The sequence below is a fragment of the Nelumbo nucifera genome, chromosome 4 (assembly GCF_055504915.1).
Source record: "Nelumbo nucifera cultivar China Antique chromosome 4, China Antique-T2T, whole genome shotgun sequence".
Taxonomy (NCBI): domain Eukaryota; kingdom Viridiplantae; phylum Streptophyta; class Magnoliopsida; order Proteales; family Nelumbonaceae; genus Nelumbo; species Nelumbo nucifera.
In genome coordinates this window covers 32,202,483-32,223,012 of record NC_142652.1, presented here as the reverse complement: position 1 = coordinate 32,223,012, position 20,530 = coordinate 32,202,483, and the positions used below count along the sequence as shown (strand labels likewise).

Genomic DNA, 20,530 nt, shown 5'->3' with positions numbered 1-20,530 from the left:
GAAATGCTTGGATTTTTGACAATAGCACCAGCGTGGAAGAATCTCTTGCTAAAATCCTTTAGGGAAAATGTATTCATTGGTGGGGGTGCACAGGAGTTAAAAGGGAACTCCTTAATAATGATTTTTTGACATGGATACATTATTTCATTATTTTGTAATTAATTCACAACAGTGAGATGTACAGAATGTTTCTATCCCATCACAACTCCTTGCTGTAGTGGGTAGGTTCTTTGTTTTGTTCTTTAATGTAATACTTTTACCTTTAGAGAGAAGGAGAAAGAAGCATACAGGATTATTTGTGGTTAACATTGAAGCTAGTTAATGGGGTGCTTGAATTTGGCTTTTGGGTTCTTATTTTCTATTTCAATTTGGACAAATGTTTTCTTTTGCTTGGTGAAAATTCTTTACCAAATAGATTGGAATCTTTTAAAACCAATTAGGATATATATTTTTCCAACTCATGAAAACCTCTTCTAAAATCAAAGTCCCAATCAACCCCAAAAGTAGAAGACAAGGGAAAAAGCTCAAGACAGGTTCCCTTTTATAAGAGGAAAGTAAATACAAGGATGGAAATGCTCTTTCAAAGGTATGTCCTCCACCCACAGATCTTCCTGAAAAGAATTCAATCGCCCAAATAGGCATCATATCTAATAAAGCTGAGAAGAGAAGGGAGAGGATACTATGTATGGCTTTCTAAGGGGAAGCATGAGTTTTTCTAGAGTCTTAGAGGAAAGGCTAGCATCTCAGCCATTAGCCATCAATAACCTTCTATGGTTATTGATAGGGTTTTTATTTTGGATCAATAACAGCATTTCATTAGAATTATGATAAAACAATTACAAGAACAGGAGAGGTAAACTTTCTTAATTCTCCACAAAGAATTTTGCTGTTACATTGAGCCCATTATTGACAGGGTTTCAAAAAGAATAAAAATAAAAGGAGGGAAAGAAAATAAAAAAAAAAAAATAAATAAATAGAAAGAACTCTGTCATGATTGGCATCCTAGTCAACAATCTAATAACTAGATGAAAGGATATGAGATAATATGATGAGCCAAAGCAGATAGTCATAAAAGGATTGATCAGAAGATAAATCACTTTACTTCTAGAAGATTGATCACTCACCCAATGCAATAGTTTGGATCAAAAGGTGGGCAAGGAAGCATTGTACCTATTACTATCTAAATCTAAATGAAACCACAGAAAATAATACCAACATGAATGCATCTTTTAGATGGATTCCCAGTGAGATAAACATAATAGCAGATGACTTAGCTAGTTTGGGATTTGAAAGGACCTTTTTTGTATGGAACATGGTTCTCTTCCTGATTAGTTTTTGCATGGACAGGATTGGCGGTCCATATCTGTGTATAGTATACATCCTCTCATTTACCCAATAGGACAATAAACAAAGTAAACATGCTACCGTCCTCATGTACTCTCCTTTCGCCTATAGCTAATATCAATACATTTATCATTTCCTCAAAAAAAAGGCTTATCATTTGAAAGAGAGCAACTGGTTTTAGAAGAGGAAAAGTGTTATATGGGATTAGAGAACATCATTAACAGTGGTCAGAAACAAGGCAACCTATAGTAGTTAAAACATTAAGAATAATGGCTATCTGGTCCTTACTGAGGCTCAATCCTGCCTTTCACAACCTGCCACCTCCCCATGGAGTAAAAGGAGAAACCAAAAGGAGAGTAAAATCTAGTAACTTTGCTACTTAATTTGGTAATAGGAATCTGTTTACTGGTAAAAACATCAAGATAATGAACAAGTGACCAATTAATGGCAATGACAAATTTCTCATCATCAATTTTCAGTTGCAGATAGTCGTAGACAAATATGAGGATTATAAAGAATACAATCATTGCTAATAAAGCAAACAATCAGCGGTATTATCTGCTAAGGAAAGAGTAGCCCACATGGGAGAATATCAACTGTGTCGGTAATTGGAGAAGAAATCCAGTGCATTCTTGACAAATGGGTCTTTCTGGTTTGTAATTTTATGGGAAATGGTGAGACCCATTCCGATCCCAACACCGACTGCAGCTGCAACAGACCCCACCATGGTTGCTGAAGAAAAGGAACGAGAAGAGACATGGGAGCTTTGAGGGCTGAGGAAACGAGAAAGGGAAGCGCAAAGACACCATGATGGATGCAAAAATCAAATGTCAATCATAACCTAATAAAATCACAAGATTCTAACATTTCATAATTTGAATCATCCTGAACCATAGAACTGAAAAATTGCATTGCAATTCTGAAGTATAGCACCCAACATTGACAGAAATAAGCATCAAACCATCAGGTGTAAGGCATTGAGCCTATGTCTCTGCTCTTGCAATATGACTATATTAAATCTAGGAAAAACAATACTTTGAAGTCCATGATTCGGTGGTATTCTCATTACTTTAAAATGGCGGTCTGATTGTCGCCACTGCTTTAAACTTTAAAGATAATTGAAACAGCAGAAGAAAATTTCGTACTATAAAAGGCGAATAACCAAAACCCACCTGTCTGAATATTGAGAAGAAGACGACTGGAAGAGAAAAAAACACAACTACCAATCAAAACCACAGATGGATTGGTGCTGGCGAAAATGATGGAAGCGAGAAACAACGGTGAGAAGTTGGTCACCTGCAACGTTGAAGCTTGTTTCGGCGATTTGAACAAACCCTGAACAGAGAGGAGAAGAGTTTTGCACGTCTAACATTCGAACAGAGACATAGACGAAACCTACGAACAGACCAAGGCCAAACTTCTAAGGCGACGTTGCAGAGAATGAACCTTCGGATAGTCTGAGAATGAACCTTTATGTTCGAATTACCGCAATTCGGAGAATTTGAGAAGGAGAAACCTTCGAAGTTCAGTTCCAACTTTCAACCTTAAAGCAGACCCTCGTTGATTAACCCTCAATAGTGCTGCAAATAAGTCGGATCAGATCCTATCCGAATCCTATACCGATCCGGATTCGAATATCTCTCCTGATCCTAGCAAATCGGATCAAAAAGCCAACCCGTTAACTTGATCTTATATCTATATATACCTAAACCAATTGAGGGTGTCGGACACCCCTGCGTTCGACACGTACCCTACAAACAGTTTCCTTTCCCACTCCTATTCCCGTCCGTTTCTTCCTTCTCTGAAAAGCTTTCTTCCGATTATGTTCGACCGAAAGAGCTTACAATGAAAGAAGTCGTGCCTTCTTCGCTCACCACCGCTTCTTCCTTCTCCACCAACGCCCCCGCCATGATCTCATCGTACCCGCCTCTCCGCCATTTCTTTGCGTCCCTGAACCTCGCCAGCAAGGACTTCGATGGCTTCAGGTTCAGCGATGCAAGGGCACCCGTCCACCCGTGGAGCACCATGTTGTGCTCCGTCCACCCGCTGCCAAGGTGTCCTTTGCTGGTGCGGTTCGAGGCACCGAACCCTCGGCTGCCCATAATCACGGCACCCATCCCTAACCTCTCGACCTCCAAGCAAAGCCGCTCCTTCATATCATGGTCCTTGACGATATGAAGCTTAAAAGGAATCCGTGTTTCTACCAGGGGCTGAGCCAGATCGGTGACCTTGGTGGTGGTGAAGGCGTCGAAGTCATCTTCGAGCTTCTGTTGGGACTCCTCGTCGGTGTCGACGGATAGGTCAATGGAGCCCCAGTCGGCACCATAAAGAACGCCGGTGGTCCGAACGTGCAGTAGGATCACGACGTCACCTGGGCGGAGGTAGTTCTGGACGGCCCATTTCACAGCGAAGGCACTCTCGTCGCTGAGATCTACTGCGATCGCGATCTTACGGTGGGCCCCAGAGGTGGGTGCTCATTCCAACCGAGGGGAGTAGAAAGCGTGGGGAAGAAGGCTGGATAGTAAGTGCCGGACGGTCAGATTCCGGCTGGGTTTGTTGTGGAAGCATGCCGATAAGTATTGATGTGACCGTTTCGGGTCACGTATCATTTCTTTGGCTAACTACCTCGTCACCTCATCTCCGATGATCCAGAGGCTTAAGTAGGGCTCCCTAGTATGGCGCAGCCTAGATGCTCCCTGTAGGAATTGATCTGGCTACCAACGACAACGGGAACTGAACCGGCTACTCCTGAGCTGAAGATGATCTACTCATCTTTGTATGCGGCGGGAGCTGGTTGATCTGCAATAATTGAATCAGAGAGCCCGAGGGTGTTTACCCGGCGAGGTCACTTAGTAGTGAGCTGGGAATGATATTAGAGAATGAGAGAGCTAAAAAGTAGGGGTTAGCACCTCATTTTCTCACCCCCCCCTTGCCCCTGGGGGTGAGGTCTTTATATACTGGAGTTCCCGTGGGTTTGGTAGAGCAGTTCCTGGATTCCCGCTGTGATGCGACCTGCTTTCGTGTTAGGTGGACATAAAGCCACCAACCGGTAAGGTTGCCCATTTCCGCCTAAATCGGGGAGTGGGTGAGCTAATACAGACGTTACAAGTCACAATCCCGTAAAATGCGGGGCACGGTGGTAAGCTCCTCGGGGTTGTCATGCAGTGATCGGTTTGACTAGGAGGCGAGCTGCTTGGTAACGAGCTGCCTAGTGGCAAGCTGCCTATGCAGTGCCGAGTTGTCTAAGTTTCCAAGCTACATGATGGTGAGCCGCCTGTGGCGGGTTACCTGTAAGTGCTGCATGGTGGCGAACTGCATGTAAGGTGCCAAGCTGCACGATGGTGAATTGTCTGTGGTGAGCTGCCTATAAGTGTTAGGCGTCATAATGTCACTGGAGAGCCAAATACCGGAAAGCATTGTCATAATTGTTGAGATAACAGTGCAAAGTAATCATCAAATTGTACATATGGGTATCAGGTTTGCAACCATTCCTCTCCACCATTGCTTCCCAAAGGGTGCTAGCACTCCGGACACTTCGATTTAACAAACTCTTCCAATGCAGTCCTGAAGAATCTCATCCCGGGGAAACATTTCTTCCCTGCCATCATCTCAAAAAACTTCATCGCTTCATGAATGTCATGACCCTTAAGCAATGTATTCAGAAACGAGTCATAAGCTGGTACATTCTCTGGGTTCCATCCAATATCAATCACCATTTCACCGAAAGTCTGTCGAGCACAAGCAACATTATTCTCATTTTCCCAACCTTCCAATAGAATTGCGTATGTATCAGCATCCGGTCGAATCTTATCCTTGGCAATGTCAAGAAACTCCTTTGCCTTCATTGTCTTTCCTTCTCTGCATATCGCGCTGAGCAGTGAATTCAATGCTATAATATCCCGAGCAACACCATACTGATCCATGACCTCAAACGTCATTATCGCCTCCTCAACTCGGTCTGCAACCACATAGCTGCTAAAAACAGAAGCAAATGTCGCTAAAGAGAGCAGCCCTTCCTTCTTCATGGACTTGATTGCATCCCACATTGCGTCGAACAATAAGTTCTTCCCTAACAAATCAACAACCAGGTTCCATGCATACGGACTATGCTTGTCATTGAGCTGCCAGCCGGACCAGCGGAAGAACTTCACAGCAGTAGATGGGTAGCCATACGAGAGTTTCAGAACCTCCTCGACGTCTCCCGTCGTAACCCTAACTCCTGTCTCTTCGAGGACCTTCTCAACGGTTGGAGAAGGCGTGTTGGCTATGATTTCGCAGAGCAATTTGGTTTTGGGAGGCAAATTCGGGGATTCTAGATACGAAATGAAGGCAGGACGCCTACTCTGACGCTGGTTCTGCTTTTGCTGCTCAGGACCTTCATCGGAAGCAGGGTTCGCATAGGAAGAAGATTGACGCTTCTTGTTCTGCTCCGGTTTCGAAGAATCATCATCGCGAGAAGATCGTTTCTTATTTCGATCCATGGGAACAAACAAACCAGAAAAGTACAGTTAAAAAGTTGCTGATCCAAATTTTAACTGTTCTTTCTACCGATGGATGGATCGATCGGCGGAAACCCTAGAAACAGAGAGAGAGAGAGAGAGAGAGAGAGAGAGAGGGAGAGAGAGAACTGAACAGCAAGGTTTTGTTATTTTGTTCAGTAGGTGTTTAGGTGAAACTCGGAAGATAAAAGGGCTTCAAATGACTAAAATCTCCCTCATTATATTTGTGGCGAGTTAATTTCCTTTTGGACAAATTTCTTAAATTACTACCTTTGTAGCTAATTGACTGACTCTATCTTATCGTTTACATATTGTTTTAAACTACCTCAAATTTTATAATAATTGATTAATTCTCCTCTACCGTTAGGGTTCCGTTACAATATATCACAATCTCCTCACTGCCATACCACGTAACGGTTATGTTTTACGAAAAAGACAATAATACCCTTTTTGTAACTGAATAGAATATCTTCGGTATGATTTTGTCTCTCTTAATCTCTTCGGTAATCGGTATTATTTTCCTGCCGGAAGTTGTCTCTCTCTGAATCTCAGTATTCCCGCCGAGCTCCTCCGTCTGGGATGGCAATGGTAGAAAAACAGTGATGGAGAGAAGCAAAATATCAAACCAGTTAATAAGCATTTCTAGTGAGAAATGGAGATTAGTGAAGATGTGCCTTCGGCCTTACAATTTGACACGATGACGAGAGCACTAAAACTGCTGTGGGCTACTTCTTTGGATTCAAGGATCCAGCTTGATTGAAGCTGTTAATGAACGGCTTAACTGAGAACAGAGGCACTCTGCTCAATCCGACTTAAATGAGGCAAAAACAATTCCTAAAGCCGCCATCATCCTTGCCGCTGAGTTGAGTAGAGTCGGATTGTTTAAGAGGCAGGAGTTGCTTTATCCTTAGAATGATCTCTGAGCAGAGTCAGATTGCTCAACTCTGAACTGTAGCTGGTAGACCCAAATCTGAATACAGAAATTCTGTTGTCTATACAGCAGAGTCAATCTGAATACATAAATGCTGTTAGACCCAATCCGAGCGGAGTTAGATTGCTCAAATAGATAGCATAGCATCGGCTTCTTTGGCGGTAGAACGATTTCCCATGTAAACTATACAAAAATTCTGCACACATCAATTGCGGTGACTGCATTTAAATCATGAAATTGAAAGAGTGCAATTAGAAGACATGATTAATGGAAGAAACAATGAAAAACCTTTTGCCCGTCTCCATTGACGACAATGAAACTTGTCAAGAAAACGAGAAGAATATGATGCTAATGGTGGCAGCGGGGATATATCATATATCGGTTCATCTTTTAACATGTTTACAGAAAAGAAAGTTAGGATCTATCTGTGTCTGGAGGGGCTTCTCCGTTGCTAACTGTGAATAATAATGGTTCAAGGGGTGCTGTGCCTGATAAGCATTGGAGGTTTCAAGTGAGACAATGGTGCATCTCAGGGTTTGTTCGGTGGTGACAGCAAAAATAGGGTTGCGTTTGGAATTAGTGTAAAATGTCATCGGTGTAAAAATACATTAATAATGTTTTATACTAAACCATCGTTGCTTTTTGAAAAACACAATAGGTTGAAGAGTGTAAAATTTTACATTGATAAAATTAACGTAGTTTTTATATCGATTATCGATATAAAACTTTATGATGTTTTACATTGATTATCGATGTAAAACTCCACTTCATCCAAATGTACGCAAAATTAAACCGAAATGGAATTTTACATCGATCATAATCATACACTCATTCCAAATACCTACAAAACCAAACAGATTTAAATTTTACATCAGTTCTTAATTTACATCACTTCCAAATACAATCTAAGTGTGAAAAGGAGATGGAAGAAAAAGAGATAAAAATGCTATTTACAGCGACAGGATGATGGTGGCTATGAACAGGGGCGGAGATGATAGAGTGGAGCAAGGAAGGAGAAAAGGCGGAGATGACGTGAATAAACTATGGAGTGGATCTGGGAATTGTTGCCGCTATTTTGTCGCTATGTTGAGAGGAGGACGTGAATGAACTATGGCTGTAATTTTTTTTGTGAAATTATTAATGAAAAATCAGATCATATTAGCTCGAAGGGGAGAGGCCATGGAGTGGATGTAGTGAGGAACCTCGACCTTGTCATTGATCCTCTCGATCTTCTTCCCACTCTTCGGTCTTGCGTTGCCATAAGATCCTTTGAACCACTTCCCTTTTTTCATTCTTCTTGTCTCAATGAAAAATCGGTTTTATTATTTTAAATTTTTATTAATTAGATTTTATTTTGAAAATTTAAGGAATAATAAAGGATACATTCGATATTTTGCTTTTTACTGGATGGGGTTTTCGATGATATCAATTGTTAAAAAATTTGGGATAATTTAAGATAATTTGTAAATAATAAGGATAAAATTAGTCAATTAATTAAATCATAAAGGGTAGTTAAAAAAATTTGCCCTTTTCTTTTCTATCCGTATGGCCATTGACACAGGCAGCCCATGCGAAGGATATTTTGGTCATATGACAATTTGCAATATACCGAATAAGTCCCAAAACCCTTTTTGACGTATCCCTCAAATTCCCCCAACCTTTTTCTTCTTTGTATGCAGTGATTACCAACATCCGCTCTCGCGGGTTCCAGAGACGGTCAAGGGGTCTTCTGTGTTTTGTTCAGCTTGAAACCCGCTTTGTTCTTCAGCACCTCCGAAAGGTATTTATTTCTTCCTACCCCAATCAATGTTTCTTCTTTCCTGCTACAGTTATTTGGGGAATGACAAATTTAAATAGAGATGGGGTTTTTTTTCTTTTTCTTCCCCTAGTTTGTTCTACGTTTGGCTTAGCGGTGGCAATGAAGATTGAAAAACGATTTGGCAGAGAGCTCAATCCTTTTTAATATATATACTTTTTAAATCTGGAATCTGGATTTTTGGATGATATTTGTTATTCTTCTTCCTTGAGATAATTGCGGGAGAGAAGTAGTGAAAGACTGATTTATTTTTTTATCTGTCATTCATTTTCTTGCACAAAACCAGTTGAAAATTTGTTGGTTTTACCCAATATTCTGTCCTCTAAATCTCTTTACAATCGCGGCTATGCGATTCTTTTGTGTGGGCGGGACGCGGGACTCTCGGTGTACTTTATCTAGTGATACTTATTCTTACATTCACACGTTTAATTACTCATATTTGCCTCAACTTATGTCACTATTTTATCTCTTATGAGAGCGCTTTTGGTTTGGCTTGGTTGGACCCATAGCGTGGAATAACCTTGCTGTTCAGGGTGGGCTTTCAGAGGCAGTTCGTTTGTGTGAATTTAGGCTGATGAAAAGTTGCTGTTTGAAGTTCGGTTACAGCTAAAGCTTCCTAAAGTAACTTCAAGAGTATAAGAATAATTTCTAACCAGGATTTTATGATGATGTCAACAACTAGAATTCTAGGGAAACCTACTGCTTAACTATCCTACTTTTCTAGTTACAGTAGATGATAGTGTGGGATTTGGCAGATGAATCGAGTATGAAAAATTGTATGTGAATGAACCGGACAAGAAGGGGGGAAAAAGAAAATAAAAGAATCCCTTAAACTGAATGTGGAGGTTTATGTGTCTCATAATAACTAATTACTGATTCAGTTTATTCGTATCCACATCCAATCAAATTAAGGTTATGTATGGTGTTTTTTGAAGATAAAGGTTACATATGTTGTCGACAATGTGTTTAAATAAATTGATGGTTGTCTAGAAAATATGATGAGCTTGCAAGAAAAAGTTTTATTGAGCTGGAGAATAGAAAGGATTATGCTGTTGATAAAACTAATATTGAGTCTGTTGTGGTGATGGAAGAGGAATGGCATTAAAATAGTTGGATGATGGGGCTGTGGATTCTTTAGATGAGGGTTGGGGTGGGGGGTAAATGGGTGATATGAGCTGATTGTTTGGGTCTTTGGGGGCTTCAATTTTTGTAGTTGATGTTTGAGGCTCAATTATTAGTTGTGGGCTTTTTTGGTTTTGGATAATTCTTGGGATATGTTCTGTTGATTGTTAACCATGGCAAGATTATATAAGTGAAAGGATTGTGAAGTGGCAGGAATGGGTAATGCCTCATGAAAGGTGAAGATTGAAAGTGATAAAAACAAATGTGAAGAATGCAAAGAAGTGATATCTCATAGTCCATGGAGTTCTTGTACTTTATAGGTTTAAATGAAACTACAACTTCTAACTTGGTCTAAGGCAGACTGTATGTAAACTTTGAACTGAACTTTATTGAAATCCAACCATTCCAAATAAAGATGGGGAAAGTTGGTAAGTGGGTATCTCTTTCCCATTGACCAACTTTGTAGTGTTCTTTTTGCATTAAGTACTGGCCCCCATGGTAAAGAGAGCTTCATTACCCGAGTAAAACTTATCCATCTCCTAGGTGGGTAAGTAACTTTCCCACTCGAGGGAAAAGTTTATAAAACATGATGGGACAAGTTTTTCCTTTTCAAAATTAGCTTTTTATGGGTAAAAAGGTCATTATATTACTTACCTGAGAATCAAAAGAACATGGGTAAGTGTTACCAGGAAATATTTACCTTGGTAAGTGCACTTACCCGGGTAAGTGAGAAATTTGTAAACGAAGGGGGGCTAAAGGTAATTAGGTTTTGTTATCCCATCAAGACAAAATATTTTCCAAGTTTAGCTGATTGTAGAAATACATCCTTTTTAATTAGTATTGTAGAACTGCATCTTTTTTATTGGTATTGTAGAAATACATCTGTTGGGTGTGGAGGTTTTGTTCTCTCTCTCTCTCTATGGAGTTTCTCCACTCTTTGCTTTAGAATTATGGGGTTCAAACTCTCATAAATAATGTGGATTGAGAATGAATGATGATTTTATTTTTATTTGTTTCTAAGTAATTTAGTGCTGTTATGGTCTTTCTTCATGCTTTAGAGAAGAATCTTATGTTTTCAATTGAATTTATTGCTGTTTCAAGTTTGAAGTTGTTTGTGCATCCTATTTTGAGTAAAAAAAAGATGGCCATTTGTGCATTCTACTGGTTTTTACTCTGCAAGGGCACTGCATGTTTCTCTTGCTTCATTTATAGACAATAAAAGTTCAGTTTTGGGGTGGATTGATGCTGCAATGTTCACCATCATGGGGAATTCATTGTTAATTTTGTTTAATTTTATACCCTTTTTTGGTTTTGTTTTTGTTTTTCTCATTCTTCTTGCTTTCTTTTGTTTGATTTAGAACAGATATGGCCGAGGATGCTCCTGTTGAACTGAAAGATGATGTGCCAGAAGTAAGTGTAAATTTTTCATTACCTCTTCCTTTTAACTTTCAATTACTGATGCATGGTTGCTTGACACCAGTGCTTTAAAAGGCGTGGGAGGCGTACGCCTGGAGGTGTGCCTCCAGGCGAGGTGCTCCCAAAACAACTTGAGGTGTATGCCAGAGGCGCTGACACCTCTGAGGCGTACGCCTCATGCGCTTTTTTCATGAGGCATGCTAGAGGCGTGCACCTCATGCGCCTAGTGCACATCTTATATAAAAAGACAAAAAAAAAAGAAAAAAGAAGAAAAAGAAAAGGAAAGAAAAGGAAAAGAAAGGGAAGGGAAAGAAAAAGAAAGAGAAGAAAAAAGTGAAAAGGAAAGAAAAGAACAAGAAAGGAAGAGAAGAAAAGATAAGGGGAAAGAAGGTGGTTTGCCCCCTACCCCCTTGGCTGGGGGGCGACCCTAGACCCCCGCCCCCTTTTCGATACCAGCTCAATTTGTTTTTTTTTTGAGGTAGGGGGTCTCGCTCCGGTTTGACAAGACCCCCCCCTTTCAAGTAATGTTATGCATCTTTATTCTTCTAAATATAAAAAAATTTTATTAAAAATAAAGAAAAAATGAGATCCCCCCTTCCTCTTCATCCTCCTCCCCTTCCTCCTAACCCCCCTCCTCTTAAGGAGGCTTACGCCTCGCGCCTCTAGGTAGTGGAACGCCTTGCGTTACGCCTCCTCGTTTTAAAACATTGCTTGACACTTGGCATCTCTTGAAATTTTATGGGCTTTGATATTGGGCTCTTGTTTTGTTTTTAAACCCAGCCCTTGTACTTTATTGTGTGAAAGCATGGATGTACTTGGTTCTAACTTATTTCTGATAAAATATTTCATGGATTTGGAAGAATTTCCTTTAATTTTATATTTCTTAATGGCTAATAGAGGCATGTGTGCCACTTCTTGTGCATAAGTGCATATTTTTTTGATAAGTAACAGATCATTAAAATTTATTGAAAATCATAAAGATATGCATCGTTACAAGCATTCCACAGGGAGGCGTGAGATGCAGCCTCACTGTTAGAACACAGCTAGTACAGAATTACAGTTGCGCCCAATACAACTGATCCCTAATCACCCCTTGCTTAGCTAATGAATCAGCCAAAGCATTAGCCTCTCTCCCCACCCATTGTATACTTAGATTCATCTGCTGCATTAACCACGTAAACTTCTTCATTTCATTTCTACAACACCAAATCACCGAGTCCGGATCTCTCAACCAACCTATGGTGCATAACTGCTTGTTAATACCACATCTATGTACTAGCAATGGCTCTCTTTGTACAACTTTGTATGCAAAGTTTTGCAAAGGCTAAAAAAAACTGTCCTGGACAGCAAAAGCCATTGTGTTCCACTTCTTTGGTAAAGACTGTAGAAACATATATTTGACATGCTGTAAGTTGCATTGGTTTCTTTATTTTTTAGCTGGATCTTCTCTTTGTATAACTGTCTTATTTGTTATGCTGTTATATTTGCTGATATTTAATGTCCTAAGTGTGTCATGAATCCGTTCATTTTTGCAGCTTGCCCCATTTGACCCAACAAAGAAGAAAAAGAAGAAGAAGGTTGTAGTTCAGGACCCTGCAGATGAATCTGTTGATAAGTTAGCTGAAAAAACAGAGAATTTATCAGGTCTTCATTTGAATCAGCAACTATGAATTGTTCTTTATAGGAACTTGAGAGTGTGGTTTTAAAGTATTGTATGCTTCCTTTATTTGATGTATTTCTTCTTTGAATTTATGAGATTCTTCAAGTGCAGTTTCTGATGGAGTGGAAAACACTTTTGCTGGTTTGAAAAAGAAGAAAAAGAAACTGGTAATTGGTGCTTAAGTATTCACATAAATGGTCTATGCACCTTTTTCTTTGCGTCAAATGATATGTGTTGTGGTATATACAGGTGGAGACTGATTTCCTTAGTGAGGAGAATGGTGAAGAGAATTTGGATGGTAAGAACCATGTTTAGCTTAACTAACTATTATGTATGTTGTTTTAATTTTAATGTTAACTAATATGAGAAGTTTTGCTTTTGTATGTTGTATGTGCAACTTGTTTAATGAGCCCATCCCAGTGTTTTTGGGTTGATACTCGAACTGAGTCAATTGGATAGAGAGTTTGGCTACAAACTAGTGAGTTGGAGACTGGAGTAATTGTTAGAAATACAGGAAAAATAATGCATCTAGTAATTAATGAATACGGTATATAGGAAAATAATTTATTGTACCTTTCAAAAGGGAAACGTCCATTTAAAAAATGATAAAATAGTAAATAACAGCAGAGTTGCAAGCTGTTTTGAGGACTCAAACTGGCAAGGGCATAAGGCTTTTGAAATCTGATCATAAAAGGAGACTCTAGGTAGTTTTTAGCTGGCTGAATGGAGAACTGGAAAGGCTGTGGCATCTAAGAAATCAAACCAAGGAATTAAGACAGCTGGCCAATTCCATGGAAGCAGAATTATTTTGAATAACTCATGCTGCAAACTTCATTATGGATTCATTGGTTTGAAGGGGAGTAAACAGGCAAACATTGATTTGGGGTGGGTAGCCTTTAACATAAGAGAAAATTTTGACAGCAGCAATGAGCTGGCTCTATTGTAAGGAAGTAAAATATAAAATCTCACATACCGATCTGTAACATGCTTTGTACATTTCTCATGCTATCAATAAAAACTATCAGTTACTGAAAAAAAGGACATACAATTGGTTGGCCATCAATGTGGTCATGTTGTCAAGTTAGTATCTGATGTTTATGATTCATTCTGGTGAATCATGAATCTGATGGTTTACAGCTGATTTAATAAGGAAGCTGGATTACTGAGTTTTTAAAGCACTGGAGTTTCATCCCTGAACAACTCAACATCTAGTTTGCATTATGAGAACTTTTCCCTCTCTAAGTCAGTGATATTGTTCCCATTATATTATTGTGGTATGTCATATACAGCAAGTGATATTCTTCAACTTTTAGGCCATGTAGCAGAAGATGAAGAAGGGGAGGGGATTGTGCTAAAGCAATATCCCTGGGAAGGAACCGATCGAGACTATGAATATGAAGAGGTTGGTATTTTCACTTACTATGTATCTAGAAGTTCTTAGTTTCTTTACCTATAAAAAAAAAGTTCTTAGTTTCTTTGAAATTCAGTTACTATGATATTTAGGTTTTCCTGGATTTTTATGTGTTTTTAGAATACTGCAACATAGCAAACTGTGAAACACTTTTTTTTATTTTATTTTTGTGCTTTTAGAGTATTGCTTTCAATGCCATATATAAATGGAATTGTGAATACAGGAATTTTGTTTTAAGAAAACAAAGGCATACATATTGGCCAACAAAGTCTTGGTTTAACGACAGTGGGTATATATATGTTCTGGTTAAGTTGATAAAAAACTTCTAGTTTTTTTTTTTAATTTTATTATTTATTTGTTATAGTTGATTTTATTATGTTCCAATCCTGAATGGTAATTTTCAGTTGATATTAGTTGATTTTTTTGTTAACTTCTTGTTCAGATGATTGAAATATTGCTTCTACAATGATTGCTGAAAATCAACAAAAATACTGAATACCCTTCTGCAGTACTTGTATTATTACATTCATGTGCTTTTATTTATAGGATTAGAGGGGTTTTGTATTCCAGGAATTGTTTTTCTTTTTCTTTTGTTTTGCTTAATAGATTTCAGTTAAATGTCGTTTATAAATTATGTGCAAGCCTGCAAGGAGGGCAGAAATTTTAAGAATTCTTGTAGGATGCTACAAGTTGCCAAAGGAATTTTGTGTATGCTTTTTGTGATGGTTACTTATGTGCCTAATGTCTTTTGTACAAACTAAAGATGTCTGCTGTCTTAACTGCAGCTTCTGGGGAGAGTTTTCAATATTCTGAGAGAAAATAATCCAGAACTTGCAGGAGATAGGCGTAGGACAGTGATGAGGCCGCCACAAGTCCTACGGGAAGGCACAAAAAAGACAGTCTTTGTGAACTTTATGGATTTATGCAAGACGTATGATCTTTTTCTTATAATCTCTTGTTCTTTTTGATAAATACGTTTTGCCGTACAGGTCATGAAATGGGGGAATATCTAATTTCACAAATTTACAAAAATTAATGATACAGATCAAGAAATTGAATTTCAATTTTTTGTGGGAATATCAATTGTTAGAACCCTTAATAAATTAAATTCAATTATTCAGAAGTCAATTGAAATCATTGACTTCTGAATATGTACCCATGGGATTCATTTGGAAAACTGGCTAAGGATGTGCAAATGGACCATTTTTGGAGGCATTCCTCTTGTGAATTCCTTGGGAATTTTTGTAGTCATTGACTCAATGGAATATGCAAAGTTGCATTCAATCAAATATTGCAAAGTCTTGGTTCATAATTGGACCATAATGGAATTTTGGTTTATACTAGCACCATAATACCAAATTTGGTTTATCCATCCAATGTTTTAAATCCTGGCCCAGATGTTGATCTGTTTCCCCTTCCTGGTCATTGGTTCAACTGTTCAGGTCAAGAGCTCAAACACTTTTTTTTTTTTTAAATCAGAAAACTCTTCACTGTTTAGTGGTTATTTTTTAAGCTTTACAATCTATACAGGAAGAACATAAGAATGCAAACAATGTATCAAGAAGTCAAACCATTATGCCATAAATGCTAAAATTATAAAAAAGAACTGGTGACCTGCTGAATAGGTCAGACAACTCAATGGTTCGGTTGTCCTGGTTGATGGGTGGTTGACTGAGTCAACAGTTTGGGGGAATTTGATTTTGTTTGATAAATTAGGAAATTTGATTATTCATGATGCTATACTTGTAAGCTATAATGTCTTGTTTCTTTTTCTTTTGATTGGTATACTATATCATGCACATTTTCCTACAACTATTAAAAGTTCTTGATCTTGTTTCTTATCTTGAAAAAAAGAGAAATTGTTGTTGTAAGACTCGGACTGGACCTAAAACTGGCATGCTGACTGGGTCATGGTTTTTATTGGTTAACCTGGCAATTAGCCTATTCAAACCTTGAAAACTGACATTTAAGTATTTAACCATGACTCAGAACGGTCTGGATCACTGGATCACCAGTTCAACTGTCCAATCCAGTCTGAGTCTTACAAGGGAGAAGTTCAAGAGAGCTGGTGATGGTGAATTAGAGAGGAAGTACCAAGGAGTTCCAAAATTTTAGGGTTTGATGATATTATCCATTTGGTTTTGGCATAATAGCATGGCCTGCACTTGTAGGATGTAGGATGGTTAAAAACAGATAGTCATGATCCTTCTTAGGATCACTATTAGGCCAGTTTTATATCTTACATTTTTCTTGACGTTCCTCTGTTATTTGTTTGTTCAACTATGGTGTTTTTTGAGTTTTGAGACTTTGTATTCTGGGTTCGCTGTAATTTTTTGACCATGCATAGTGTGCTTTCCTTATTATCTCTACTTTTGAGTTTTGACTTGTCTAGCTAGGCATTTATTTATCTGTGCAAAATGACTCTAGATGTATAAGATGTATCTTCTTTACTGAGAAATTGCTGTTGAAAACTTTGTTGAATGAACATACTTTATACTTTCTCAGCCCAAAAATGGATCAGTAAGAATTTATTTTTATAGAGGAAATTAAGAAATCTGAGAATGTCGATTCAAAGGGCCACCACTTTGTCTAAAAATGTTTAAGTTTTGGGCCATATCAGGTCCACCCTTCCCAAGACCCCTGATAGCTGGGACCAGGTTTTGGTAATGGCCTTTAGAGGAAATAAAGAATGTAGATGTACTTCTATGTTTCAAGAAGTTTAAACTTTTACTGTATTTGTGTATAGTACGTGGATGTTATTGGGAGCCTATCCATTTTTTCCACTCTCTGTTAATCTGGTACCCTAATCATTGATAGTACTTATTCAAGATGCTTTTTCTATCTATAGGACGCTGCCCATGTCTATTTTAAATATGGGATGTGTGGCAGATGCTTTCTGTTTGGTTTCTTTGTGCAGTGACCAGATGTCTTTTTTTCCTTAAAATTAACATATCAGATAATTCTGGCATATATAATAATCATGTTGTTGGTACTTTTACAATTCCAGGATGCATAGGCAGCCAGAGCATGTTATGAACTTCTTACTTGCTGAAATGGGAACTAGTGGATCTCTTGATGGACAACAAAGATTGGTTATTAAGGGAAGGTTTGCTCCTAAGAATTTTGAGGGGATCCTGCGAAGATACATCAGTAAGATTCTTTATTGATTCGTCTGAATGATTGTTCTTTGTTTGAGTCATTGGTCGTGTATCTGGTCAATGTTAACCAGTTCCATTATGAGTCACTTTTTACATGTAGTGTATGCTGTTCTCTCTGTTCTTCAATATGAAAAAGAAATCTGTTCCATGAATATTTACGAAGTTTTTATGATAGATCAGAAAGCTTTCAGTTTTTACTGCTTTTATATATGATTTTCTAATATCCAATCATTTACATTTCCTCAGATGAATATGTCATTTGCAATGGCTGCAAAAGTCCAGACACTATTCTTACAAAGGAGAACCGCCTGTTCTTTCTTCGTTGTGAACAGGTAATGACCTTATGTTATGTTTTACTTGATTTGTTTCCATAGTTGTAAATAGGGGCAGTCGTTTTCCCAGGCAGCCACAGTGCTATTATTGGTGGCCACACTGTGTTTATGGCTGTGTATTTTAAGGACATGCACATGTAGTTTGACTCACTGGTCAGGGGAAACTGCTATATGATTAGTGATTTTTGATGAAGATTACAAGGAACCCTGTAATTTGGAGGGTTATGACATTTAGCCTCTGTTCTATTTTTTGTGACACTTGGCACCTTGTATTTTCATATAAAGGTAATGACTTAAATCTCCCCAAAGGTTTTGGTCAAATACTTATACCAGCCTTTGAGTTATCCTACTAACTTGTAAACCCCTTTGACCATGAAACTACATGGGGTTTGTTAACAAAAGGGACAGAAATAAGTATACCAAAATGTCTTTAATAATAAAATATTAGTTTTGCCTGCAAAATATATGTTTTGGAATTGATAGCAGTACCCTCATTTATAAGCATTAAATGCAGTTTTAACATCTCAATTTTCCTTCCACCGAACCTGTTTTAAACTTTTCATTCATGCCTTATCTTTGTTGCAGAAAAAAAAATCGTACCGCAGGCTTAAGTTTGGAAAGGGTACAAATACAAATATGTAGAGTGCAATGCCTTGTATTTTGTATTATTGTCTATGCATTTGTCATAGGCTTGGTTTGGGAAGAGGCAAATACAAATATGTATGGTATAAAACCTTGTATATTGTATTGGAAACCTTGTATTTGCACTGCACGTATTTGTTTTTGTACTCTTCCCAAACCGAGCCTTAAGGTTATTTTTGTCCATAACTTCATATGATATACAAGAAGGTGTAAAAAGGGATAAGTAAATTAATATGTAAACCCTGATGGGAGATCTTAGTATTTGACTATAATTCCCAGTGGAGGCTATTGTGAAGTCTGGATATTTGGTTTATTTTTTATATCATTTTATTTGGCTTTCATTTTTAGAAACTTTGGTGCTTTACACTAGGATGGCTGAGATTTGATGAATTCTTGGAACATTACTTAAATTGACAAGATTTTTGGGTTGGTTTGGTACTTTGGTGTATTCTTTGGACAAGCCTGAATCAGTTGAAATTTTGGTACATCATTTGGATGGTTGAGATTAATTCACTGATCCAGGAGGCCACTTTGACGGTCTAGATATCTGTGTTGATTGGATAGATCATTTGGATGATTTGATGGAATCATAGTACATCATTTGGATAGTTTGAATAATTTGCAAGCCTTTTTTTTTTTTAATTTTGGGTTTAATTCAGTAACATTAAATGAAATTCTATTATTTTTCCAAAAATATTCTCTTTCAGTAACATTAAATGGGTAAAGTGGTTAAAGAGCAAAATTGTCTTCTGAAAATAGAAATGTCTGACAATGCATATGCATGTACTGCCAACTCCTTTAATGGATTTGTGATGGAAATGCTATTTGTTATGATATGAAAGTACCAAGGAGCTACTCGGTATTGCAAAAAAAAAAAATGTACAGGGGGCTAAATGTAGATTATATGGTTAAGGTGATGATCTTGTTTGTGCCTCCCTTTGACCAAAAAGAAAAGCATTGTCGGTTTTCTAGAACATTCTGAAACTATGCTTACGGAATCATGGTTCTTGATGTTTTAAGATACGGAACACTTGGTGTTATCAACCCCTTGATAGAGTGGGATGACAAATCTGGATTCATGTAGCCAAGTCCCTGTGGTTGGGACAAAGCTTCTTCAGTTGTGCAGGTTCTTGAACCTACATGCTTCTCCTGGAGATGGACGAGGCCTAATAGTTATTTATGTATGCAGTTTAGTTGTCTTCTTCCCTTGGAGGTCGATGATGATCCTCAAAATATTTGCCTACATTGTTTGATCTCAAGCATGATAAGAAAAATCTCAGTACTTCTGAGGCCTCATCTGGGGAAGTGTATCTCTTATTCTCTTTGTTAATAGTGCATATGCTATAGAGTAAAATATTTATTTCAACCCTTTTGGACCTCCTATATGGCAACTAATAAATTCACTATGAAGCTGGTTTTCTCATACATGAAAATGGGTCTTTATTTTGTTTTCCTTGTAAACCTAATTGAAAACGAGCCCTACTCCTGTTCTGTGCAGCCTATTTAAAGCTGCATAATACAACCATTTCACTTGTGCTTGACTGCTTGTCACCCTGCTTATAATTTCTTTTCTTTTGCAGTGTGGCTCTGGGCGGTCTGTTGCTCCAATCAAGGCTGGTTTTGTTGCTCTTGTTGGCCGCAGAAAAGCTGGAGGGACTTAATTTCGGTAGTTTTCTCATCAGGGGTGGTTTTACCCTGGAATGTCCACAAACTTGCCACCGAGTTTTGCAACATTCAGTGTTATGATTTTGTTTTCAATTTTGATCTGTTTCTCTAGATGGATTTATTTACTTCGATGAGCCTGAAAGCATTATATTCAAGTATTGTATGGTGAGCATTTTAATATTTATATTTGTAAGAAAACTCAAACAGAACAACCTGTTGATTTTGTTGAACATGAGCAGTAACAACCTATACTTTGGGGTTAGATGAATCGAACTGAAAATGGCATTCTTTGGATATTGCTTTTTGGTTTGCAACTTTGCATATGGGGCGAGGGGGGAAGGGGGGGGTCAACTTATTAATTTATTGGAATTCAAGGTCCAAAACGATACGTTAATATGGTGAATTGGTGATGTCCACCGATGCTTTGTTTATCTAATGGGATGCTTCTTTTGTGAGATTCCTCCTTTTAAATATTCATTTGTGGTTAGATCAAGACAACAAGTTCAATGGTTCTGACTGATGACGTATTTGATT

The 20,530-nt window shown here is 38.1% G+C and overlaps 1 protein-coding gene, 1 non-coding gene and 2 pseudogenes across 10 annotated transcripts; 2 read left to right on the top strand and 2 right to left on the bottom strand.

Annotated features, from left to right (window-relative positions):
- Positions 1–2,252: 2,252 nt before the first annotated feature.
- LOC104609941 (universal stress protein PHOS34 pseudogene) lies at positions 2,253–3,912 on the bottom strand (annotated as a pseudogene). Its single transcript, XR_016085511.1, has one exon. The product of XR_016085511.1 is annotated as a universal stress protein PHOS34 pseudogene (transcript).
- Positions 3,075–6,144, bottom strand: LOC104610003 (pentatricopeptide repeat-containing protein At1g77360, mitochondrial-like; annotated as a pseudogene). Its single transcript, XR_016085510.1, has one exon. The product of XR_016085510.1 is annotated as a pentatricopeptide repeat-containing protein At1g77360, mitochondrial-like (transcript).
- Positions 6,145–8,415: 2,271 nt separating this feature from the next.
- On the top strand, positions 8,416–20,290 carry LOC104609940 (eukaryotic translation initiation factor 2 subunit beta-like). Of its 7 annotated transcripts, none has more exons than XM_010276379.3 (10): positions 8,416–8,554; positions 11,076–11,122; positions 12,664–12,772; positions 12,900–12,955; positions 13,038–13,086; positions 14,102–14,190; positions 14,985–15,130; positions 17,207–17,349; positions 17,604–17,689; positions 19,912–20,290. In XM_010276379.3, the coding sequence occupies exons 2-10, from the start codon at positions 11,078–11,080 to the stop codon at positions 19,990–19,992; spliced, it is 804 nt and encodes a 267-aa protein (XP_010274681.1). In that variant the 5' UTR covers positions 8,416–8,554; positions 11,076–11,077; the 3' UTR covers positions 19,993–20,290. The 7 variants fall into 7 exon arrangements, with proteins under 7 accessions (XP_010274681.1, XP_088760491.1, XP_010274679.1 ...); XM_088904365.1 differs by having other exon boundaries at positions 14,078–14,190; XM_010276377.3 differs by having other exon boundaries at positions 12,885–12,955.
- On the top strand, positions 19,541–19,627 carry LOC148792137 (small nucleolar RNA SNORD34). Its single transcript, XR_016070999.1, has one exon. It is a non-coding gene; the product is annotated as a small nucleolar RNA SNORD34 (small nucleolar RNA).
- Positions 20,291–20,530: the final 240 nt, after the last annotated feature.